The sequence below is a fragment of the Gymnogyps californianus genome, chromosome 10 (assembly GCF_018139145.2).
Source record: "Gymnogyps californianus isolate 813 chromosome 10, ASM1813914v2, whole genome shotgun sequence".
Taxonomy (NCBI): domain Eukaryota; kingdom Metazoa; phylum Chordata; class Aves; order Accipitriformes; family Cathartidae; genus Gymnogyps; species Gymnogyps californianus.
Genome location: NC_059480.1, coordinates 6,140,292 through 6,166,202, shown reverse-complemented (window position 1 = coordinate 6,166,202; position 25,911 = coordinate 6,140,292). Strand labels below are relative to the sequence as shown.

General features: G+C 36.4%; 1 protein-coding gene across 3 annotated transcripts in view; it reads left to right on the top strand.

Annotated features, from left to right (window-relative positions):
* Positions 1–25,664, top strand: part of PER2 (period circadian regulator 2) — a 42,778-nt gene extending 17,114 nt beyond the window's left edge. For all 3 annotated transcript variants that reach the window (XM_050902234.1, XM_050902231.1, XM_050902232.1), the window contains 17 exons: positions 1,368–1,419; positions 2,219–2,361; positions 2,704–2,782; positions 7,581–7,687; positions 8,308–8,461; positions 8,876–8,984; positions 9,422–9,553; positions 11,051–11,147; positions 11,907–12,063; positions 12,146–12,273; positions 13,890–14,063; positions 14,325–14,585; positions 16,027–16,880; positions 19,396–19,582; positions 20,108–20,300; positions 21,990–22,140; positions 23,210–25,664. In XM_050902234.1, the coding sequence (XP_050758191.1) occupies positions 1,368–1,419; positions 2,219–2,361; positions 2,704–2,782; positions 7,581–7,687; positions 8,308–8,461; positions 8,876–8,984; positions 9,422–9,553; positions 11,051–11,147; positions 11,907–12,063; positions 12,146–12,273; positions 13,890–14,063; positions 14,325–14,585; positions 16,027–16,880; positions 19,396–19,582; positions 20,108–20,300; positions 21,990–22,140; positions 23,210–23,359 (3,128 nt within the window). In that variant the 3' untranslated portion in view covers positions 23,360–25,664. The remainder of the gene's footprint in view (positions 1–1,367; positions 1,420–2,218; positions 2,362–2,703; positions 2,783–7,580; positions 7,688–8,307; positions 8,462–8,875; positions 8,985–9,421; positions 9,554–11,050; positions 11,148–11,906; positions 12,064–12,145; positions 12,274–13,889; positions 14,064–14,324; positions 14,586–16,026; positions 16,881–19,395; positions 19,583–20,107; positions 20,301–21,989; positions 22,141–23,209) is intronic.
* Positions 25,665–25,911: the final 247 nt, after the last annotated feature.

Genomic DNA, 25,911 nt, shown 5'->3' with positions numbered 1-25,911 from the left:
TTGGCTAAAAGTCTTCTGAACGTCATTGTTTATTGGTTCTCGTGCCCCTTTCATCCAAATGATGAATGAAAACAAAGTAGGTGTTCATGCTGAATAGTGGGTTTGCTTACCGCTCTTACTAGCAATCAAATGACCACAGTTTTTCTTTAAAATTTCTTTTCTTCAGATATAAGGGGGACAATATTCTGCCTCCTTCCTTCTAAAATGGTTATGATTTGAATACTGGACACCTTGGTTACAGCGTAGAAAGATGTACTTCAGCTACCATCACTGTGCATTCACCAAGTGTAATCATATCTCTATTCTTTTAGCCTTATAAAAATGATGTTAGGCATGCTAATGGTGAAGGATCAGATGTCTTAGGGCACGTGGTATTTGTTTGTGGGAGGATTGTTTTACTAGTGTAGCTACAGCTGTTAGGAATTGAGAAATAGCTGCCAACTATTTTAACCAAACACTTGAAATTCAAAGTCTGCTCTAAATGTTTGAAATTCCAATCCATTGTATACTAAGTCTATTAAGTTAAGTCAGTGTGAACCATATTTAATCTGAAAAAAACAATTAGCAATAAATATATACTAAGTAATGCATACATAAAGCAGGTTGGAAGGGACCTTGTGAGGTCTCTAGTCCAACCTGTGGCTCCAAACAGGATCAATGGTGAATTCTGACCATGTGATCCTAATTACAGATATTATTCCGTTATGCATTTTTTTCTGAAACATTTTCTGTAGTTTTATTATGTTTGTGTATAGCTTCAAATTTCAAAAATGCAGTAAGTGGAACTATGCACACTATCCCATGTATCAGATGCCACAGAATATAATATCCAAAAGTATTGCGCACTGAGGCCTTTGAAAGACCAGAGCTTGCCTTGAAAATCAGTCTGTGGCTACTCTGGAAAAGGAGGGAAATGGGCTTGAAAGGTGAGAGGAAGCCTTCCTGAAAAATACTTTTTTTTTTTGAGGGGGGCGGGGTGGTAAGTGGATTTGATGATCTAGCTGTCCTCATGCCTTTCTAGGAAAAAGGTCAAACTTTGGGGTCCAACAGTTTTGGTCAACACTATAAAGTACAGTGGAAAAGCTGATAAGAGTAAACAGCTCAAACTGGAGAACTGTTTAGATACGTTTTTGGCAAAAAGCTTAGGAAGCAAGCAGCTGTGATTCACATGCCAGCCTCAGCATCTGAGTGGTATTCATATTTAGTTGTTTATGAAGTACATTGTTTAGCAAATATATACGGAGACTTCAGGGAACATAAACTTTAAAGAATTCAGCGTTTGTCACTTAAGGAAAAATTATTGGTTTAAATATCATAATCTTGTAGTAATTTGTAACTTGGTATGAAATACGTTTAATATTTTCTAGAGTCTTCCACCCAGGATTGCATGGAAGAGAAATCTTTTTTCTGTCGCATCAGGTAAGACAACAATATTATAAAGCTTAGTGTTATATTATGAAACCATGCATTACAAAAGTATTTGACTTTTATAAGAACCATATGGTATGTAAGTTTCTTACTTTTCCATAATGTGAACATAAGGCAAAACATATGCATGTCCTCTAGTTGATTAACTCCTAGAATCTACAGAGAAAACTGCAAAGTGATTTCAGGAAGTTGCATCTTAGAAGTTAATCAGTATGAATATTGAGCTTTGCACCATAAAGGAAGCTGATACGGTATCTCCTACTGCTATGAAAAGTCTTCAGTTCATGTTAATTGAACTGTTCTGTTCAGCACCTGCTGCAGAGTATCTTTCATTCTAGAAGACTAATCGGGATAAATATTGAGTAAAAGAAGATCTTTATGTTAACTGAGGGTATATAGCAGTCTTCATAAAATACAACTATAAATTCATCCCTCTGAAGGGTATAATGTCACAGATTAAGATTATTGGATCAACAAAATAACTTAATCTATCATAGGAGGTGGGTTTTTCTTTTTCCATCAAACTTCCATTTAAAGCTATTGTGGATCTTTTTATTTCAGGCAGCAGAGAGCACAGCGTATTCTTTATTGCAGTTGGTAGGTAAAGGATGCCATCAGAATTAGCTTCTCTTCTACCAGAAAAAAAGAATTCAGAAAGTTAAGTTCTTGGGTGCTATTTTAGGAGCTATCATGCAGTCCTTGTGCCACGAGGAAATTACAATAGATAAATTAAAACTTCGTTTAGCATAAGATGAATCTGTTGAAATAATTAACTCTGTTTAATTATTAGTGCGGGAAAGGAGCGTGAAAATGAGATTTGCTATCACCCGTTTCGGATGACTCCTTACCTTATCAAAGTGCAAGATCCAGAAATAGCAGAGGACCAGCTTTGCTGTGTGTTGCTTGCAGAAAAAGTACATTCTGGTTATGAAGGTAATCCTTTGAATGCTCAAAGACTAGTTTGGTCTCCTGAAAGTAAGAACTGTTCTGTGTTCTGCTACCGGAATTTCCATGCGGCGTAGCACAACTGAATTTCAGCTGAAGAAAGCCAACTACATGAGTTACTGTCAGTGATCTCAAGTTTTATTAAAGTGAAAGATAATTGGTTCTGTTCTCTGCCCTTGCTGAGAGGCTGTGAGCTAGCAAGCTGCTTTCCTGTATGCTCTTAGACAGACTTCTAGACTTTACTCAGTCTTTAATAGAAACATGTAGCTTGAAGTATTTTATGTATGCAAAAAAACCCCACTTGTTAATCTGCTTTTATTTTTCTCTCAGCACCCAGGATTCCTCCTGACAAAAGAATTTTTACAACTACGCACACACCTACCTGTTTGTTCCAGGATGTAGATGAAAGGTAACTTAGAAAAAGTACTCTTTTTCAATTTACTGATAAGCAGGCTATCCAGTATCTTTACAGGTATTTTTAGGATTTAATTAAGATGTCTGTGTGGGGTTAAAAAATTATGTGACTGCTGAAGAGTGTTTAACCCAAGAAAAGTACATCCCTCAATTTTCACTAAGCATGAAAACACATTACACTGTGGTATTTAAGTGGAAAACTATTTGCCTGCTAACAACTTGTTCTTCCATTTTCCTTCCATCTGGGGCAAATCTGGATGTAAATTCAATGAATGAAACCTATGGTCAGGAAAATTCCTGTGCTAACAATCATTACCTGTATGAAATTTTTAGGTTTGGTTTTTTTTTTTAAAGTTTGATCCAATTAATAACAAATAATATGCTGCTGTCACTTTCTGCTGGCCCAGATACAACTAGAACTATGTCTTTTAAAGGCAACATTAGATATTAAAAAAAAAAAAAAAAAAGAAAACCCACAAAACATAGTCTGTATTCTCAGTTCAAACTACAGTCTTCATAGTTCTGTATACAAAAACTGCTCAAATTCTACTGACTGAAGACTTCATATTGCTTTGACAATCATGGAAGCTGATTAGAGTAAGTATTCATATTTCAGAGTGGAACCAAGTATGCTGCCTGTGATCTTAAGGCATACACAGAGGTTCAGGAACTAAGGTGTAAACCAAGCTTTCCTTTAGTCTTCTGGATTGCTTTTGCCTGGGGCCTTTCAAAGGATGTTTAGGTGATGGAAATGTGAGGTCTATGAAAAGAACAGAAGATGCTCCTTCAGAGTTAGGAGAGTACTTGGCTGAGGAGACGACAATAATCTCAACGAGCTTTTAAGGACAGGGATGCACTTTGTAATACCGTAGTGTTTTGAGGACTTGACTTGACAAGAGAATTCACTTGTTCCTGAGCTGAAAACACAGGCTGCCTCTTCCCTTTCTTTCTCTTCCTCTTCCTTTGTTTTACTTGATATCTTCTTCATGATGGTTTCTGATGTGCTATATGTGGGATTTTATTTTGATTTTTTTTTTTCCTTGTTAGTTTTCACTAAGTTGGCTGCAATAGTGGCATCTGACTTCTGAGATTCTCCTCTCTTCTTGTTTTTAAGCATTCTAAGAATGCTAAAATTTTCTTTGTAGGTCTAGATGGGGAGGATGTCTGCAGACAGAGTAGCAGTATAATGGACAATTTTGGATTTCTGTGGTATCTTTTGGGTGGGAATCTTGTTTCTGAAGAAATATGCTGTTCTTGGCAAAATCTTTAACTGCAGCAGAAGAGAGGGGGATTGGGGGAAAGGAGGTTATTGGGAAGTTTGGCTAAGCTGGAGTCAATAAGGTAAAAAAAAATACCGTTTGACTTTTGAGACAATTTATCTGCAGAGAGGTCAGGCACATCAGTATTACTGCAGCGCACATGTTTTTTATTAAATGAGAATTGCAAAAGGTAGCTATTGGAGACTACTATAGAAGACGACAATGGCTAATCAGTGAGGGTAAGCTTGGAGTTTAAGGTACAGCTATTTTTGGCTAACTTGTGCAGACATTGTGGCTCAGTGTGGAGAGTTCCTGCAGGATAGAAGACAATGTAATGCTGAACTGTTTTTCCATGGTATGATTTATACAGTCTCTCTAAACAGCTTAAATTGACAAAAGAACTACTTAGTCCAGTATAGTTCTGTCCTCTTCATGGATTTTTCTCTCTCCCTCATTCCCACACATGCTCCAAGCCAACTGCAACTTTGCAGGATGGGTTTATCTCTTTGAATAGGCTAATGGCACAGTGTAAAGCTTCCCTTCTTCCATGCACCCCCAGCTCATTTATTTCCAGTACTCACTTAACAGAAATGGCAAGATTACTGAATGGAGAGCTCCGCCCTTATTCTTGGGCGGCGTGAGTACAGTAAATCCCTTCTCTATGGCTACTGTGGAAGCTTCTTTCCTGTTAGTCTGGTGTTACCACTTATTGTTAAATACTGTTTTTGAACACTCAGAGTGAGGGTTGATTACATCTTAGTCTGATATTAGGACTTTGCTTCATTTATTTCTGTTCTTGCGATCTGTGTGGTTGATTTTGCTTTTAATTATTTAACTCCTGAGAGCATTGGCAGCCAGATAAATGTTTGCCAAGATATGCATATGCAGTTTATTACTCTTAAGCTCTCCAGGGTTAGGTGGAATACACAAAACAATAGATTCTTAGAGAAAACAGAGTCTAATATTTAAAAATATAGAACTGAACACCTGCTGTCGAGTGAGAATTGTTCATAATGTAATGCTGAAACAGTTGCCTGACTTGCATAAAATAAAGTTAATTCTGTAATCAGTATGTGTTCATGGGTTGAAAAAACGCTTATTTGTCCTAACTCTGCAAGTGGATCTCTGCACAGAATATGTTAAGTAAACATAAATATTTTCCTGAAACTAAATGGATCATTCCTGTATATGTTTGTCTTTGAAATGTATTTGATACTTGATGTGTATGATGGGTGTAAGAAGTTCTATATAGTTCGCATTGGAGTGATCTTAGTAAATGAATTTAAAGTAGTTTCCTATTTAACTTGCAGTAAGAATATAAAGACACTTCTTAGCCATGTTGTTTTGACAACTTTAAATGTCATTCTATAAAACACAAACTAAACCTGCTGCCTCTCCTCATCAGCCATTCTTATGCCATATGCACATTTGCATTCATAAAATAAGTTTATTAACTTGAACTCTGAATTATTTTGAGTTATTCATTATGAGGAAGCATAATGATGCTGAGGTACTGCCTCTAGTAGATTGTATAATGCTGTATTTGAGAATACTTAATTTACTATCACACAAATGCTGGTTGGAAGGGACTGCTGGAGGTCTCTATTCCATCCTTTTGCTTGAAACGAAACCGTTGCCCAGTTCTGGGTTAGGTCAGCTGTGACCTTGTCTCAGTAATGCCTGAAAACCTCCAAGGACAGAGATTACACAATCTGTATGGGAAACTGTTCCTGTGTTGCACTGCTCGCTTTGTTAAACTTTTCCTAACATCCAGCATAAGCTTTCCAGACTGCAGTCTGGGGCCATTGCCCATAGTTTTATTGTCTGGCATCACCAAGAAAATTTAGCTCCATGTTTGTAACTCCTCTTTCCAGTAGTTGTGGGAAGCTCCTGGATCATCCCTTAGCCTCCTCTTCATCGGAACAGGCGAGCCCAGCTCAATCTCTACTAATTGGTCTTATATTCTAGATCCCTGACTCTTCCAGTGATCTTCGTATCACTATAAAAATGCATAGGGGATTTTTTTTTTTTTTGCATAGAAGTGACTGAATTTGAATCTATCTTTATAACTAGGTTAATAAGTAATAGTTTAAAATTTGATCCCTTTTAGGGTAGGTGTTCTGTCACAGCACAAACAAGTGTAGAGTTTGCCAGGCTTTCATAAAGCAGGGGGCAAAGAATAGGAACAGTGTGAACAAAAACTCGTGTTTCCTTGTACTTCTTACAACGTTATTTGGTGAAGTCCTAACTGAAGTCAGAGTTGACTGGTATGTTAAACTCCTCTAGCGGCATAACTTTTCTTATGTGCTTTGAACTTGGCAGTGTTCTTAAATGTCAGTGTGTCAAAATGGTATGATTGGTATCAGTTTCATGCCAGTTTCAGCTTTGTAAAGTTGTTGGTTTTAGATCGTCCACAAGCTTTTAAGACTCATTATTTAACTAATTGCTTCAATAATAAGGCATTAGTTGCTATCCTCATTTTCCCCTGAATATCTCAGCCTCTGTGCTGGAAGGGTATGGTTGATGTTTTGGGGAACTAATCTAATTCCAGTGAGTTATTGGAAGTGCAATGGTGAAGGCATTTGTCCCGTAATGCTTTTGAGTTCCAACACAACACAGATCCTGTGTCTGTGGCACGCTGCGGCTAAGTTTTTAAAGGTATTCAGATACCGGAGTATCTTTCTGTTCCTGGGGCTTTTGTCAGTGAATGGGGTTGGGGGGAAGGTATACAGCACTTTGAGTTTACAGGATGACTTGTTGGCATCTGGCAACTTCTTAAACATTACTGAGTAGTATTAATGCATTTTTTTTTTTTTCCCCAGAGCATATTTTTGGCAGTTAGCTTTCAGAGTAAAGTGCAAACTGACATTTGTGAACTTTCACTCTTTCTTCTTAATATGAATGCTTAAATGATCAATGAAAATTATTTCATCACATAAATTAGTTGTTCACATAATCAGAAGTAGTCATTGATAATGTGCAGGAATTCGGTAACATTACTTCTAATTCTCTGTTTTAATTAAGCTTGCTTCCTTGCAGCTCCTTTATCAGTTGAACTCGTAACCTGCCTGTGAGAGAGTTTTCTTGAGTCCTACTCAACTACCCTGTTGCTAGTTCAGCTATAGTAATCCTGTGATCCTTAGCCTTGGCTTGCAGCCCATAGATTGGGGTAGTGTTTACCTTCATGAGAGTTTTACAAGATTAAATTTTATTAATGCTCCTTTAAAATCAGGGTAAGTATTTATCCTCTAGAGCTAGGTAGCATAGAAAAGACAAAACTGCTGTAGCAGACTCCTTGACTTGGTCTGATCGCATTGTTTTGTAAAGTTACCAAAAAACCCCAACCACCCCACAAACAAAACCCCCTGTGTTCAGAGAGTACTACTGCTGTATCCCCAAATTTAAACCTAAAATTATTCATTGTCTTTATAGGAAAAAGAGCAAAGAAAACTTAAAATGGAAACATTTTAAAGATTAAACATACATTTGTTCCACTTGATTTTTATTTTTTTTTCTTTGTTTTTCTTTCCCCAGAGCAGTACCTCTGTTGGGATACCTACCTCAGGACTTAATAGGAACACCAGTCTTGGTGCATCTTCACCCAAATGACAGACCCTTAATGCTAGCAATTCACAAAAAAAGTATGTAATCTCTTACTGTGGCAGAAATTTTTTTTTTTCCCCTAAAAGTTAATAATAATGACTGCAAAGACCTCAGTAAGTAGGAAGTGAAAATTAATTGTGACTGAATTTTTCTGCACGTAAATACTGAATCCTTTATGACTTGATTCTTAATGTAAATAGATGAAAATGAGAAATCACTCAATTTCGTGTTTGATATGAAGCATATGTGTCTGCTGTAAACAAATTGACTGTAAATGAGTATTTTGTACCTAAAGAAAATTTTCTTGAGAATGCAATGATAGAAGTTGTCATACTTTAAATGGTAGTCTTTATTTCATAGAGAAGAAAGTAAGAGCCATTCTGGCAATGTTAATTTGTTAAACTTTAAAAATGTAAAGTTGTTTCTTCAGTCATCTTTAGCTTGTTGTTTTCTGAAGGTGATTTTCTTTACATAGTCCAATAAATTATGAAGGTCTGCTTATTCTGGTAGCCCAGCATTTCTAAATGTATAGATGTATCTGGTATTTGTTCCTTCAAATATAGTCTTCTTCCTTTGCAATTCATTGTAAAATTCTGAATCACTAGGTAGAATTGTGCAAATATGAATCTGAAATTTCTTTTTGAATTGTTCATTACAGTACTTCAGTATGGAGGACAGCCTTTTGACTATTCGCCAATCAGGTTTTGCACTAGAAATGGAGATTATATAACCATGGACACTAGCTGGTCCAGTTTCATCAACCCTTGGAGTCGAAAAGTTTCGTTTATTATTGGAAGACACAAAGTTAGGACGTAAGTCAATAAACTGTTGGAACGTTAAGATTTTTTTTTTATTTTCTTTTCCCTCCCCTCGGGTTTACATAGTAATCCTTAAGGAAGACATAAGGGATTTTCAGGGGGGAAAAAAAAAATCACACATACAAGTTGCTTCCTCTTTAAATTTGGGTTTTGTGATGTAGTAACTGCTTTAAAAAGAAATTTGGAGTCCTTCAAATTCTGCCAATACTGTCAAGAGTTGCTTCAGAAGAGGGAAGTCATGCTCAAAGTGAGCGAGGGTATGTATTTTATCAGATTCAAATGTTGTAGGTGCACTAGAATAAACATCAGATTCTGTTTACTATATATAGATGGTAAATTGAAGTTGTGGTCTCTCTGTGATTGAAGTACTTGTTTTTGTAATGAGCTGGGTATGTTTGGTTTATGCAGAGGTCCCTTAAACGAAGACGTCTTTGCCGCTCCCAACTATACAGAGGATAGAATCCTTCATCCCAGTGTTCAGGAAATCACTGAGCAAATATATCGGCTATTATTGCAGGTATAGCATGTGCTTTAATGTTATCCTTTTCACTTTCCCACTGAAGAAGGGGCATTTATCTTTGTGTGACGTTTTGTTTAGCTGTCTACTACTGTACTGGAATTTCTGGCTACAATCCTAGAAATTACTTACACTCATGATTACCAGACAAGACTTACTGAAGTATGTTAAAGCTCCACTTGGTATTTTAAGGATTTCCTTAAAATACTTAAGGATATACTTAATTTTCTTAATTACTTAATTACTTAATACTTAAAATACTTAAAAATCCTCCATGCAGCTATGGAGTCCTCACAAAAAAAACGCCCAAACCTAAAATAAATCCTTTTTGCCTCACATGGAATTACTGGTAACAATTTCAGTTTTGTTTAAAGCTGGTGTGCTGAGAGGGGTATGTGTGTGTGTGTATATATATATAATTTTGTTGTTGTTAACAGCCTGTACACAACAGTGGATCCAGTGGCTATGGAAGTCTAGGTAGCAATGGTTCACATGAGCAGTTAATGAGTGTGGCATCCTCCAGTGACAGCACAGGAAATAATAATGAAGACACTCATAAGGATAAACCAGTAGGTTTGGTTTTTCTTATTCAAGTATGTGGCACAAAACTAGTAAAAGTGAGGGTTTTTTACTTTTAGCATAACTCTCAAATTGGGGATGGAAGAAAGCATAAGGAAAAAGTCATCTTTCTTTTTTGTTTAACATGGAAAAAACCTTTCTGTTTAGGGGAATAAACATTTCTGGTGTAGATGAAGTCTCAGGGTACTGAAGCACAGTTATAGGCATGAAAGTTGGTGTGTATAAAGAATTTAAACCTGTACAGTGTGTTAACTTATTCTAATGTCTGTTATATGTTATATGCTGTGTTTCTGGGAAAACCAGCTGGATATTTGAAAGCAGTTTCTTTTGGGAGGGGAAAGTCCGTAATTACTGTTTTCCCAAATGAAACTAAGAAGATAAAATGCAGTAATGTCTGCATAACCAAGTGATAGCTTGACCTTGATCACTTTTTATGTTGCAAAAATACACTATATAATATGGAATGAAATGAATGGAATGGAATAAAATAAAAATTTTTTTGAGCTTAAAACTTAACTTTACCATAGATTGGGTCGTTGCTACATCTAGTTGGTAGTGAGATGTAACTCTTTTAATTCCATTAGTCTGAGCGAAACAGCAGCGTTATATTTGTGCCTATGCTTAACAGAACTATTCCATCGGCAAAGTAAATCAGACGGACAGTAATGTACTGAATGTGGATGCAGTCGAAGGAACTGCCCCTTTTAACATCTCTAGTCATTTTGGCTTTCCTGTTGTTCTTCCCAAATTTGTTGTAGCTCACTGAGTTGTGTTTAATTCTGAAAGCCAAAATTTTCCTTTACTTAGTTATATTGCTTATACGCTAATTCTCCCAAATCTGATTTCTGCTTCTGTGATCAGGCATGGCAGACTGCCGCTCTTGCCAAGGTGGTTACTTCTCTGGCTTTCAGTCCTTAAGTGCTAGTGGCGTAAGCAGATGAAGTCTCTGGATTTTTTTTTTTTGTTTAACAGATAACTTACTACATTTCAGAGCTATGCAGAAAAGTAACGTTTAAGGAGATCTTGTTTTTGAGGGAAACGGATACCTATCTTTCCTTCACTATTTCCACAGATAGTGAAGACTGTTATAGTATAGTTCTATAACATCATGTCAGTGCTTGGTTAAACTTTTAGCATAAAAACTTCTCAGTCTTAGCAGCAATATTTTGTTTGCCAAGTGATTCTGGGTTTTTTTTCTGAAGTCGTCTTTGTAATGTATCTTTATATTTTTCCTATCCAAGTCTTTCAACCATATTAAACAAAACAGAGTAATTGTGTACAAAAAACATATTTTAAATTTCTTCTCTTTCCAATTCCCAAAATTCTGCTGCTGCACAATAAAATTCTATACATCAGGATTTCTGTCATGATCAGACTAATTGTAGATAGAGATTAACTAAGGTTAGATTTAGTTTACTGGGGAATCACTATGCATGATGTTTTATGTCAGAATTTTGTAATAGCTTTTTTTAATGACCTGCTTTCAGGAGGTTTGTCAAGATGCCCGTAAGGTCAAAAATAAAGGACAGCGTATTTTCACTGACAATAAAGCAAAGCTGGAATATAAGAGAGAGCCTTTTGCAGGTAAGACATTAGCAAGTTAATTAAGTATTAGTCTGTTGCGCTGGTGCCCCATGTAATATGACAGTAGGATTTTTTTCTAGTTTAGTTCTAATCAATGCATAAAGACAGCATTTATATCAATTAAAATTATACTGTCCTGTGTCTCTCCACTGTGTTCAGGAAAATATTGTGTTCAGCTATGTCTGAATTGATAATAGTATAACACACAGTTAAGGTGTGTCCTAAAGCTGTTGTTTTTAAGTACCTTAATTGTAGCTCATGTTTTCATACAAGTCAAACATCTTCTTTTCTGTTAGGTGGTGGAGAATGTTATAGATGTTGTCTTTCCTGTTAGCGTTGTAACTTCAGGAATTTTTAAGTTGATAAATGAAAATCTTGCTAATGAGATTTAAATTCTGTATACTTTAATAGGTTATTATTCTAATAATTTGTTATAACTTATGGGACAACTAGAGTTGTCCTCATACTGAGTGTGTTTCAACTCTAATGATATCTATTCTCTTACAGCCGTAATATCTATTCCCTTTGGATCCATATGCATCAACCTAACTAAACTTCACACCTCCATGAATCCATAAGGACAGGAAAATATTTACACAATGTTCATCTATTAGTTTGCAAACCTCTTACTTGCTTTACAGCTGTTGACTTGTGACCTGTTAAGAAATATGTGTAAATGAGAGCTTTTACTGTTGCTTTTAGGGGCATTTGCGAGGATTCGATGCCATAATTGCATAATGGCAGTATCTCTTTTCACAGAAAAACAAAATGGTCCTGGTGGTCAGGTGAAAGATGTAGTGGGAAAGGATACTGCAGTAACAGCTGCTCCTAAAAACGTGACTACTGAAGAGTTGGCTTGGAAAGAACAACCTGTATATTCTTACCAACAGATTAGCTGTTTGGACAGTGTCATCAGGTAAGCAACCAGTGTGCAAATTACTCTTGACCTCTAGACTTGAGACTTGCATATCTAATATTGCTAAATCATTGTATTTTAGGTACTTGGAGAGTTGTAACGTGCCTGGTACAGCAAAAAGAAAATGTGAACCTTCATCAAGTGTTGCATCACTGAATTCTGGAGTTCGTGAACAAAAAACAGCTGATAATGCTATACGGCCTTTGGGAGGTATCTCTACATCACAGCTTTTTCTTGATTGATTTTTTGCTAGCAGCCAGTTGGATGTTACTTCTTTGCAGAATAATGACAAGTGTAGCTTAGGCATGACCTCATAGCCATTTTCTCAGTGTTAGATGTTTGGTGATCTAACTTTTTATCATTAAAATCTTCCCTCCAATCAAAATACTCAGTAGTTGATTGAATATCTGGATTGTAGATGCAATAAGCTTATCTATACTGTACAAAATACAGCAGGACTTTGAGTTTTAGGACTTGAATCATTATCAAATGTAAAAGTTTGTTTCACAGTTGGGACTTGTAGGAACAACCAGCTGAAGAACCTGGCAGCTAATTAATTGCAACAAAAATATGCATATTACACTTCTATTTCCTTGTGGACACTAGGGGAAAAAAAAAAAGGAACAAGAGAGGGTAAAATGCAGCATCGGACTGCTCTGTGTTGTGTGAGGCACAAGAACCCATTTGAAAGGAATGTCCAGCCATGAATATAAAAGATGGGGATTACTGAGGATAGTTATCTAAAAAGTCTGCTGTAGGCAAAAACATTAACTTAATTTGTTAGGACTTAGGTATAGCATTTGATATGGTCCCTGTCTGGATGGGGAGCTAAAGTGAAAAACGTAACTGTTTGGTTAGTACAAGAGTTGTGAGATTGGTAAAGAACTATATGTCAGTGAGATACTTGCTGATTCAACCTTGTCATTATATGAGGCTGAAGGGGAAGTGTCTAGTGGAGTTTCTCAAAAATTGGTCTTGGGAATGATCTTGTCTATATTTCCTTTTTGATGAGCTTCAAAAAGAAGTTCTAATGCAGCTTTTAGAATCAAATTGGAAGGTATCAGTATACATAGGAACAAAGTGTCCTTTAGAAGGAATTGGAATGCCTTGAGAACTGGAGAGGAAGAAATGGTGGAACTAGCATCATGCAATTAGGAACACAATTTCTGCTCTCATTTGGAGTCTGTGCAGTTCTAGTTGACAGGAGAAGATGTGGGTTTGCTAGTTTTTTGGTGCACTGATGACTGAGAACGATGAAGCCATCAGCATACTCTAATCAGGAAAAAGGCAAACTTTAGGTCCTAAATATGTGTTATGCTAAGTATTCCTACTAGAGAAGGAATGTTTTAGTGCTGTTTTATGAGGCACTGGTATGACCTCTGCTGGATTATTGTGTATAGCTTTCAGGTGAGAGAATTTAAATAGGTGGATGCTCAGAGCAAAGCTGTCAGGATAACCAGCTAATGACAGAGATTAGCGTACAACTATATTGGAGCTGGGTGGGACTTAATCTTAGGCTGGAAGAGGCTAGAAACTTTCTTCCCAAATTGTGCCATGAAAGATGAGTGACGATCAGGAAAGAGCAAGAAGTCCTTCATTGAAAAGGTTTGGTTTGGCTGTATGTGAAAGTAGAGGATTGGATGTAGTTGCTCAGAAGTCGTTCTATTCCTAAATGTTCTTGGTGGAATGCATAAAGTAAAGTAAAACTTCATTTTGTGTCTTGTCAAGCACAGTTTAGCCTCTACTGTTTTGCAACCCTAGCAACATATAACTTGCATTCACTCTTGTTTATGTTCAGTAAACTACAACTTTATTTCTTTTAATAGATCCTGCTGTGTTGAAGGCATCTGGTAAATCAAATGGTTCCCCAGTGGTTGGTGCTCACTTAACGTCTTTGGCTTTACCTGGCAAGCCTGAAAGTGTTGTCTCTCTCACAAGTCAGTGCAGCTACAGTAGCACTATTGTTCATGTTGGAGACAAAAAACCACAACCTGAATTAGGTATGATTTTTGCTAATAAATTTTCTCCAAAATGGTGATTGCTAGCAAGTTTAAACTTCAGACATGTGAACAGCTAGTATCTGCTTGTGACTTACATTTTCTTACAGCTAAAATGTTCCTATAGAAATGGAATAAACAGGGACAGAATTTGTATCTTAAACTTAGAGCAAAATTATTACAGAATTGTAATAGCTTAAAAATGCATATATAGAGCTTTTTTTACTTTATCTTGATTTATTTTTTTCCCTCCTATTTCTGTAGAAATGATAGAAGATGGTCCAAGTGGAGCAGAACTCTTAGATGGCCAACTTCTTGCCCCTCCATCCAGCTCTGCGCATGTAAATCAAGAAAAGGAGCCATTTAAAAAACTGGGACTTACAAAGGAAGTCCTTGCAGTGCATACGCAAAAAGAGGAGCAGAGCTTTTTGAATAAGTTTAAAGAAATCAAGAGATTTAATATTTTTCAGTCCCACTGCAATTACTACTTACAAGATAAACCAAAAGGACGGCCTGGTGAACGTGGTATGGCAATAGTTTTCACGATAAAACTTGTATTTATATAGGAAGTAAATCCTGTTGAGAGGGCATTTCCATTTTTAGCTGTATTGTGGGGCCACTGTGAATAGTGACAGTTGCATGCTATTTTTAAAGTCCACAGAAAAATTCTTTCTGGTAAGTCTTGCTTAGAGAGTGGAATATAGCTTTTAATGTAATAACTGACGTTTTAGTAACTAATGTTTTGATTTTTATCTGTTCACTATATTATTACTCTCATGCATGTACTTTCAAGGGACAAAAAACATGCTTTAGTGTGTTTGCTTTACTGTATCTATGCTTGTATTCCCTTGCTTTTCTTTTCCTTCTGTCTTTCCATCTGTCTTTTTTTCAGGTTTGTGGTTTGGTTTTGTTTTCAGCCCCCTTGCTTTACATCCAGTTTCCCCCATTCCACTGTTGTGTAATTGGTGAAACAATCTGATAATTGTTTGGTTGCCTTTAAGTTAATAATGTGATCAGTGGGATGGAAATGGCACAGACTAGCTGTAATAGTGAGATTGTTTTGTTTATTAGGACTAGGAACTCTGGATGGCATTTTCAGAAGTGCTTGATACTGATCTGACTCTGTTCCCATTTCAGTCCTGACTTGACTTGGAACAGAAGTCAGACACTACTAAGCATTTTTTGGAGGTTCTTATATTTCATTTTTTATTTAAATAGTTATGCAGGTCCTTGATTTACGAAACCTGTTCTGGAACCCTTTAGTCCCCTTGTGTTCTTTATACATGATAAAATTGCAGGCTGTCTAAATAAGCTTTAGACAAACTAGAAGTTTGAGCAGCTTTTAGTGCTGGAAGATATTTTATGGATTTCCCCATGTCTGTAATCAGATGAACTGACAGCCTGCACCTAGGGAAGAGTTGCTTGGTGCTGACCTCCTAAAATAAGGTTGTAAAGGTAGCATGCTTTTTTCCCCTCAGGAAATTCTTTTCTTTATGTATACTTTCCTCCTGCTTTCCCCCCCCCCCCCCCCCCCCCCCCCCCCCCCCCCCACCTTTTCAATTATGGACCTGCATGACCTTAACTTTCCAGAAATGCTTTCAGTCATGTCCCATACTGCTTTCATTGTAATTACTGGAGTAATTAGAAGTTTGCCACTCTGGGAGCCGCTGTTTTGCAGCTTTGTGCTGTTAGGGTGATACACATTTGAGCCTGAATTGATCCACTGCTACTGTTTTCTTCCATGGTGTGTCAGCATGGTTTTCACTGCCCAGTTAGCTCAGCTCTTGTGCTAGAGGTAAAAGTGAACCTGACACCTTCCCAAATGCTTTCATTTGGGTAGGCTAAGTCCAGAACTGCAGTTTTGAGCAACTTCTAGGGATGACAAGGTGAAAGGGATCCATCAGATTGCAAGTAAGATCCTTCCTGATGGGTTTGATTTTGTTTTTGTTTGTTTTTTTTTCCGCAGGTGGAGGTGGCCGTGGACAAAGAAATGGCACTTCTGGAATGGATCAGCCTTGGAAGAAAAGTGGAAAGAACAGGAAATCAAAGCGCATTAAACCACAGGAGTCTTCGGACAGTACAACCTCTGGAACTAAATTCCCCCATCGGTTCCCTCTTCAAGGTTTAAATACTACTGCTTGGTCACCATCAGACACTTCACAAGCAAGCTATTCAGCAATGTCTTTTCCCACTGTTATGCCTGCGTATCCACTTCCTGTTTTTCCAGCAGCAGGGACTGTGCCGCCAGCTCCTGAGACTTCACTCTCTGGTTTTAATCAGTTGCCAGACTCTGGAAATCCTTGCCCTGTGCAACCATCCCAGTTCTCCGCACCCCTCATGACACCTGTCGTAGCTCTTGTGCTCCCCAACTATGTCTACCCAGAGATGAACAGTAACTTGCCTCAAACGCTGTACCACAGCCAACCCAACTTCCCTGCCCATTCCACTTTCTCTTCACAGACAGTATTTCCGACACAGCCATCATTCGCTGTACCCAGCCCTTTCCCACAACAGGCGTTTTTCCCAACACAGCCATTCCATTATAATCCACCAGCAGAGAGTGAAAAGGTTCCTATCACAGAGCCACGAAATGAGCCATCTCGTTCCTGCACTCCACAGTCGGTGGGTCCTCAAGACCAGTCTTCACCACCTCTGTTCCAGTCAAGGTGCAGTTCTCCTCTAAACCTTCTACAATTAGAAGAAACCACAAAAACTGCTGAAAGTGGAGCTCCTGTGGGTTTACGCGGAGGTTTAAGTGAGGAAGGAGCCGTAGGCAAAATCATGACAACTGATAACTGTAGTGGAAAGGGATCCTTACCAGTAAGTATGCTGATGGGTTTTGGGTTTGTTTTTGGTTTGGTTTTTTTGGTTTTTTTTTTTTTTTAAAGTCTTCACATTCTTGGACATATCTGAAGTTGTTGGTATGTAGAGATGCCTAAAATGGATTATTCTCCCCCCCGTTTTCCTGTCTCTGCTACGTCATTTTCAATCCTTTCACTTGTAGGACCTGTTTTTTAGTGGTGGACAGTAATCGGGCAATATAATGCCAGGAGATGGACTCACAATTGTAGTTAGTAAATTCAAACTTCAGCAAACTGAGTAAAACATGAAATCCGATGATTAGAATAGTCTTAACCTTTAAAAATTAAAACCACCTTCTTGTTGTTCTTCTGAAGTTACACTAGGAAGCTTGGCAATACATCCTGAAACATTTTTGTTCCACTTTTTTTTTTAAATATGAATATGGATAAGCCCATTGAAAAGCACTGAAATAGATTTAAAATAATATGAGCACTTTATTTTGAGCAAAAATTTTTGGGCTAGTGAATTTGTGTGGAGGGGGAAACAATCTGTAAGTGGTCTGAAAGAAGCTGATTTAAAATAAAATAACATCTTTGTTCACAAACAAGCAACCAAAGGAAAGGAAGAATGAATTATTACTTGCAGACCATAACTTTATTTTTATTTGGTACACTAAAACTATGCTGAGCTATTTGGTAACTTCAGGGTTGGTTTTTTCCTGGCTCATTCAAATTTGACGAGTCAGTTTAACAAATAACCTTACAGAAACTTCAGATGGAGCAATATGTCCATAAAGGTTTTTATGACAGAAATAGGTAGGCTAATATTAGGGTTTTCTAAAGGCACCATAGAATATCTTTGTAAATGCTAAGTCACTGATGGGATTGAGTTGCAACCTAAACCTTTTAGACTGGCTCCTTCCTCCCTCCTGCTTTTCTTGTGCTGTGGTTTGTAACTGGTCTCTGCATCTAATGGTGCAGTTACAAAGTAGAACTTGAGTTCACTGCTGATAAAAGGAAAGCAGGCATTGGAAGGGGTGGCTTTTACTTTTAGGCATGTCTGAGATCTAAACTACTGTAAGTAATCAGTAAAAACCATTGTTAGTGTTGATGCCAGCAGCTGATTAGATGATTTTCTTTGTGCAGTGAGTCATAAGCACGTATCTATATTAGAAGTTATAAAGGAGGAGCAAGGAAAAAATTCTGAAAATGCTTGTTTCCCCACACTGTGGGGAACATTTAGATCTCCATGTTAAACTTTTCTCCCTGGTTAGTTTCCAGATGATTTATTTTAACTAATACTCTTGATATTGATCCTTAAGGGGGACAAATGGAGGGAGAACAGAGAGAAATGGATTTTGTTGTATCTATGTTTTTCTAGAGAAACTTCCAAACTTGTTTGATACAGTGCAAAAACTTGTCACATTCTGTTATTACATGCTTGTTATCTCATGATCTTGAGAACAAATGCATTTGGTTTTCATTAAAAAAAATTCTATCGTACTAGTCATGCAAATGCCACTTATGGAGAAATTTTCAGGGGTATGTGCATCCAGTGCCATAGTTGGACTAATATATTCTGTGCATTACATAACATGTCTGGAATCTTATCTCTTCTCTATAAAGACTTCTGAATTGTGCTGTGGTATAACAGTGCCATCTGTGACAGTCTAACTTACAGCATGCTCTGAGATGCCTCTGCTGGATTAAAAGAAGCTCGATAATAAAACATAATAGTAACAATTTTGCTGGCAAATTATTTTGAATTTCCTTGAACTATTAGTTCCTGTTCTTTAGAAACCTGCAAAATGTAACTTTCTGTAGTTTCCTCATCACTTACTGGAAAATGTGTTGTGTACAGGCACTTGTTCTGGAATGTGTTAAGGATAAAGCTAGTTCTTTCCATTATTATGTATTTTGTGAAGTTCTGTCAACCTTAATTTCTAATATTTAATCTTCAAACTGACTTGCAGTGAGGCTTCGCTTATGTTAGAAGTCAGCGTAGTTAATGCTCTTTCCCTTAAAAACATACGAATAAATTATCTTGCCTAGGAAGCTTGGATCTGGGAACACCTTCTTCCTTCTCATCGTGCATTGAGAGTAGTAATGGTGATGGATTGTTGATACAAATCTCTTTGAGGTAGATTATAGTAGGAGCAACTGCTAGTATGTCTTAGGTGGCTTGGATAAATTCTGACTCGTCCAGGACAGTAGGGGCTGTCAAAAGTGAATAGCAAATGCCTTCCTTACTTCCTCACTAAACTATATATATTTTTTTTTTAAAGAGACATTGAATTGAAGTCTCAGCCTTACTGAAGGACCACTTGTCTGCCTATCAGTCCACTTCATTATTCCTCAGTTGGTCTTGGCATATGTTATTGGTGGTTGTCTGTCTTTGAATAACTGTGTAAACATATTAGAATATAAAGTGAAATGGATCAATACTAAATGTAAATGATTAGTAATGAAATAGCCTTGGGTTTTGGTTTGGGGTTTTTAATTTTATTTTTTTCCCGTCCCCTTCTTATCATTAGGCTGAATCTCCAATGGATGCTCAAAATAGTGATGCACTCTCCATGTCTAGTGTCCTGCTTGACATTTTACTTCAAGAAGACGCATGTTCAGGCACTGGTTCAGCTTCTTCAGGGAGTGGTGTATCTGCAGCTGCTGAGTCTCTGGGGTCTGGATCCAATGGCTGTGGCATGTCAGGGAGCAGAACAGGTAACACTGGCAGGGAGTACTCTCTTAGCATTTTAGAAGAGTTGGAGCGTGAGGTATTGCAAACACCACTTGAACATCAAGTGCTTTATGTAAAAATCTTTGTCTTTAATCCTCGTTGCATAGTTTATTCGTGGTTTCTTTTTTTATTACGCAACATGAAAGTTTTTCTATTTGTGCTTGATTTACAGTATAGAATCCTTAAGTGTGTGTAAAATAGCCATTAAGATAGTATGTAGGTATGATAGAATAATGAAAATACTGTACTCCATGTTTCATTTCAGAGTTTTTAATTTAAGTAAGCTAATTATTCTGTTGAAATTTAATGGAGACTTAGCTTGAGGATTTGAGTTTTAAAAATATTAATGCAGTTACTTAGAGGTGGAAGTTCCCTCTGTTTAAAAAATGAAATAAAATAGTGGTTGTATTTATACTTTCAGTTCTCTTTAATCTTCTCTATTTTCAAAAGCATTCAGATAATCTATGTATTTGACAATTTAAAATGAAACTTTAAATTTCTTTTTAAAGGCAGTAGTGAAACTAGTCATACCAGCAAATACTTTGGGAGTATTGATTCCTCAGAAAATCATCATAAAACTAAAATGAAGGCAGAAATGGAAGAAAGTGAGCACTTCATTAAATATGTCCTTCAGGATCCTATATGGCTTTTGATGGCAAACACAGATGACACTGTTATGATGACTTACCAGATACCTTCACGGTAATGCCAATGTTGTAGTCCTTCATGAACTATATATATGTGGGGGGAGCAGGGTGTACAGAAGGAAAGACATATGTGAATCTGTGTCTCAATAGAAGTAAGTTGGTTTTAATGTTTAGCTCAGTGTCAAGAAGAATTCTTGCTTCCTTTATATCTTTTGTATACTACACAAGTTCTCAAAAAGTAAAAATTATTTTATTAGGCTTACCTATATTTTTAGATCAATTACCTGAGTTGAAATTAACTGTGTGTATTTTTTTTGAAGCTGTTTTACAGTTAGTGATTTGTAACTACTTGCCTAGAAATCCTTGTAGTCCGATTAATAGATCCTGGCAAGTATGCTTAGATCTAATGATGGTCTGTAGCATGGAAAATCTGTACTCCCTGGCTGGTGTCCTTGAGATGCCACATTCAGTGGCACGCTGCTTTCTCTGCCTTGTGTTGTTTTTTCCCTGGGTTGTTAACTTCCATGTGTTCATTCTTCTCCATAAATCCCCATTCAAACAGGACAAGGAAGTAGAAGGTAAAAATCATAAGGTTTCTAACAGAAGAACCTTTACTTAAAAAAAAAAAAAAAAAAAAAAAAAAAAAAAAAATTCCCTGCTTCAATAGCAAAGAGCAGATATAGGGGGAGAGGGAGTGACAAGTCTGCAGATTTTTTTTTTTTTTAATCTTCTTGTTTATCTTTCTTGGGAGCAGTAAATGGTATTTTGAAAGGAAGTTTCAGTAAAGACAAGTCTTTTGAAAGGGAAGGAAAACAAGCTTTCAAAATACAGAAGCACAGGGACGATGGGGAAAAAAATAGAGAACTCATCGTAAGAACTTCACAAATTTTCCCTAGATTTAAAAATACCTTGGCATTTCTCAGTTGTTGTAGCCTGAAGGGTTGACAACTATAGATGGGAATTCCCATAGACTCTAAGAGTAACAAAGCCTGCCAAAGAGAACATAGTAGATATAAAACAGGATATTGTGATAAGAAGAGTTAAGCTTACTGTCAGAGCGTGATGCCCAAGAAGAGAAGCGTAAAGCCAACCTGTTCTTGGGTATGCTGTAAGGAACAGAAATAGTACTGGGTTTCTTGGAACTTGCTTTCTATTGTCATCTTTTATGGAGGTATACAGCTTGTAAATGTTTGGTGTGGTGTGGGTTTTTTTAAAGTTTCTGAATCAAGGTGGGGCGTTATGGGGAGAAAGAACTTTGGCTGCGGAAATAGAGCAATGTTTTCTAAACCTCTCCCTCTCAGTCCTGAAGTTTAATCCATTCTTGATGACCTTCTTAAACATATCTTACTACTTCTGCTTTAGTATCTCATATGTGCATCTAACGTCTGTTTTGGGTTGTCCTCCCAGTGAAGGGGAACTTGGAACTTACTGCAGCAGCAGCAGAGGGAAACTGGAGTTCTTGGTGGTTTCACCAGTGGTGCTGCCTGAATAGCTCTAAGAAAACTGTTTTCACTGATGGAATTTAAAAAGACAATGAGCCAGCAGAGATGCATTAAAGTTGTCTGCAAATGCAGAAAGCTGCTGAAGTAATGACACTTAATTTTCTTCCAATATAAGATTTGTAAGCTTAACATTCCAGAACAAAAATAGTCTTTAAAACTGTTAGTATTTGACTGTGTAACCTTATATAGGCATAAAGCCCAGAAACTGTTGAAACTCAATTTCTAAATATGTTTTATTTTAGAGATTTGGAAACAGTTTTAAAAGAAGATAAGCAGAAATTAAAGCAAATGCAGAAACTACAGCCAAAATTTACAGAAGAACAAAAAAGAGAGCTTATTGAAGTTCATCCATGGATCCAGCAAGGTGGACTGCCAAAAACTGTTGCTAATTCCGTAAGTTTAAATGAGTTAGTTACTTTTGCATGTGTAACAGTGCTTAAATTATTAGCTGCCTATGTTAGACTCTTCCATTCTTGTTGCTATGAAATCTTGGTCAATTATGCAGAGAAAAAAATTAATTCAAACTTCCATGCAGTGGTTTCTGGCTAGATTTAATTTACCATAAGTCGTCTTTCCAATGGGGAAAGTCAAAGTAGTTGTGAATACAGTATGAGAAATTTCCTTTCTATTTCTAAATTTCTGTCTATCTGTTTTGAAATCCTTTATCAACACAGCCAGAAACTTCACTACATAAAAATCTTTATTTTGTGCTCAGAAATTTATGCCCATTGCTCTCTAGAAAGTACAAAATTAATAGGAGTACACTGTTCCTTTTTTCTATCCTTCTCATGCAAGATCATCTCTTGCCTTGATTCTGTAAGTCGATTAATGGCTTGAAAAGCAAAAAAGAAAACAAAGCATCCTTGCAGTTTTATTTGTTGTCTGTGTATTTTACTTATTCACACACAAATACCTGATTGCGTTCTCTTTTCCCTGAGCTTTCCATCATTTGTAGCTCTTTTGCACATAAGTTATCAAATGCAGAGGCTCTCTTTGCACATGAGTGTTTCAAAAGTCAGTGTAACAGAATTGCAGTGGAATCCTAATCCTGATGTTAATGTTACTGCAATGTTAATACTACTTCAGTCTCTTAAGAACTGCAACTGACATGAATATATTATTGCAGGGTTAGCAATCAAATGGAGGAAAAGGTGATTGGAAGTGCATGTAAAATGTCAGCATTATAAATGACATAACTGCTTCCAGTAGAGTTCTCAAGTACCGGTATTGATTTACTACATGTTATAAAATGATTGTGTGTGGGAAAGTTGGGGAATGGAATATATCTGGTAGTTGTAGCACAGATGTAAAGGTTCCCTTGGAATCAGGGATCACATGCAAATGGACTGTTGTTTGAAAAAGTTTTGGTTTTTTTTTTTTTTTTTTTGCCGCCCCCCCCCCCCTTTTTTTCTTTCCTTCACTTATGAGTGTTTCTATAATTTTCTTTTTTTTTTCTTTTTAGGAATGTATTTTTTGTGAGGACAATATACAGAGCAATTTTTATACATCATATGATGAAGAAATCCATGAAATGGACCTTAATGAAATGATTGAAGACAGTGGGGAAAACAACTTGGTTTCCCTGAGTCAAGTCAGTGAAGAACAAACATAGCCTTTGAGCCTGTTGTTTTCAAAGCTGCTTCAAAACTACAGTGATGATCCATAAAGGTTTTAATCTTGTATCCAGCAAGATGAATCCAGTTCATAAAAACAAATGTGTTTTTCCTTGCTCTAGAAGAGTCATTTGTGAATGAATCTCTTTTTTAAATGGTGGCAATCTCTTCCCAGTAAGGACATTGTTGAAGATGGTATAGCTTTTCTTTAAAAAAGACAGACTCATATTTTGCGCTTATATGCCTCGAATATTTCTTTATAAACTATAGAAGCTTTCATTGATGCCTACTGTTTTTTGTAAAGTGGGTTAATGAGTACTGAAAATCCCCTTACATACATACGGTTTATTCAAATCTCCTTTTGGTAATGATTCAGCATTATAAATTGTTTTAACAATTTTGCTTAGTGGCTCTTTAGCATTGTTCTTAATATTTGAAGTGGTCCAGCATAGTAGAAGAAATAACCTTCAGGCAAATCAATTCGCACTTGCCCTTCTCATACCAGTTGATCCCATCCTCTTTGTTTGTTTCCTATAGTTTTCAATGTAGGAACCTTTTTTGTCTAAGAGAAATGTTGAACTAATTTTGTAAGATGGTCTTGGGTTAAAATACTTACGTGAATGTGTAAGAAAGTATAGATGAGTGCTGACAACTTTGTAGCCTTTTATTTAAATGGACGCTGCAATACTATGAACTGTTTATTACCTTGAAGCATCATTTCTGAGAATTCATACACAAGAAATCTTTATGCTTAAAGATTTTAAAAACTAAGACCACAGAGGATGACTGCGTATGCTCCAGTGACTGTTAGACAAAGCTTGGTATAACTTTAACCTTTATTTCTGATTTTCTGTCAGGAGGTTGGCCGTCAGTTTTCTCCTGTGTGGCTAAACAAACATCAGACTTGTATGTGGCAAGAGAGGATTAGACATTTCTTGTCATCTGAAGATAGTTCTTGTAAAAAAAGAAGTGATTTTGAGAATAGCGTTGACTTTCACTATATTTGAATTGCATAATCTAAAACTTAGCGTGGCTGGAATCCTTTGCTGTCAAGGATTTAATTTTAATGCCTCTGAGATTGTATTGACTTGAATATGTGTACTTTATGTTCTTGTGCTGTTTATACATGTTGGATGTGGGAAGAGAACATGAAAGAGCAACTTTAATATATTGGTTAGTTAAAGGACATTTAGTTGCAATATTGCTAGATAGCAGCTGTTGGTCTTGGGGTGAAAAACACGGAGAAATTCAATTCACTTTGATATGATTGTCTTAAAATATTTTTCATGGAAAGCATTTCCTTTTTTATTAGGATAACATTTCTATTCACTGAAATTTAAGGTTATTTTCATTCTATAAAAATATTTCTCTTTGCATACAAAGAGGATGTGAAGTTAGATCTGACACCACCAAAAACATGCAGAAGTGACTGGTATTTGTTCAGTGGAAGAAATAATTTGTATAAAGTAATTAGTTATTAATTGGACAGTGTCATGAGGAAATTTGCATTGGAGACAGGTTCTGCAGATACCAGAGTGTGTGAACTTGTGAAACAAGTAGAATCACAATTTAAAAAATAAGCATCTTAAATGTAGTGTGAAGCACTACCCAGCAAGATCTGATTCCTGTCTTTAATAGTTTAGCAAGGTTAAACTTAAATATATGTAAATATAAACTGAATGAGAAATTTTAAAATGTTGGTGTTCAAGTCTGATGTATTAAATGTTTTAATCATAAATGGAACAGTGCAGCTATACCAACATATTAAATATATTCCATTTTTACATGTAAACAGAAATAGTTTTAATTGGACCAGGGTTTGGGAAAAATAAAAGCTTTATATAAAGGAGTGCATCATAATTAGCCAAATTATTTTCAGGGACTTCTCAACTACTTTGAACTTCTTTGCTTTAGCATGCTTTTTTCCTTTATTTGTTCTCATTTCTTTTTTGTTTGTTTTTTTCAATGACCATCTTGTAACCATAACTTAGTGAAAGGAAGAGAAAAGTATATTTAGAGCATTTTGTGGATGTGCTTACTTATGGACTTAATCTTGCATCCTTAAAGTGTTTGCATTTACAGGGTGGTATTAAAATATTTTCCTGTAACTTTAAATCTACATGCCTCCATTTATAGATAAGATTCTGAAGCTGTAATTTTTCCAAACTGTTGTAAGATGACTTATTTGTGATGACACTTTGTCAACATGTCAACAATGTTTTCTGTACACTGTGCAATATATTTTGGTTTTGCCACTTGTGACTAATTTTTATGACTTTGCTTTTTAGAAAACTGGTAAATAAAACAGATATATTTTTAGTTGCCTTTTTGTTCCTTGAGCCTTCTACTCCATGTAAGAAGCAAAAATATGTGTGTTACTGGTATGTGAACTGGTATTTCAAACTGAAGAACTTGTGAGCTATGAAGTTAGTTGTGGCTTACTGTCCTAAAGTAAAATTGTTGCCAGCTTGTCTGACCTGTAAGTTTAGTGGTCAAATGGAAGATTAATCTTTATATTGACTAGTCGTTCTGAAAACATGTACAAATTTAC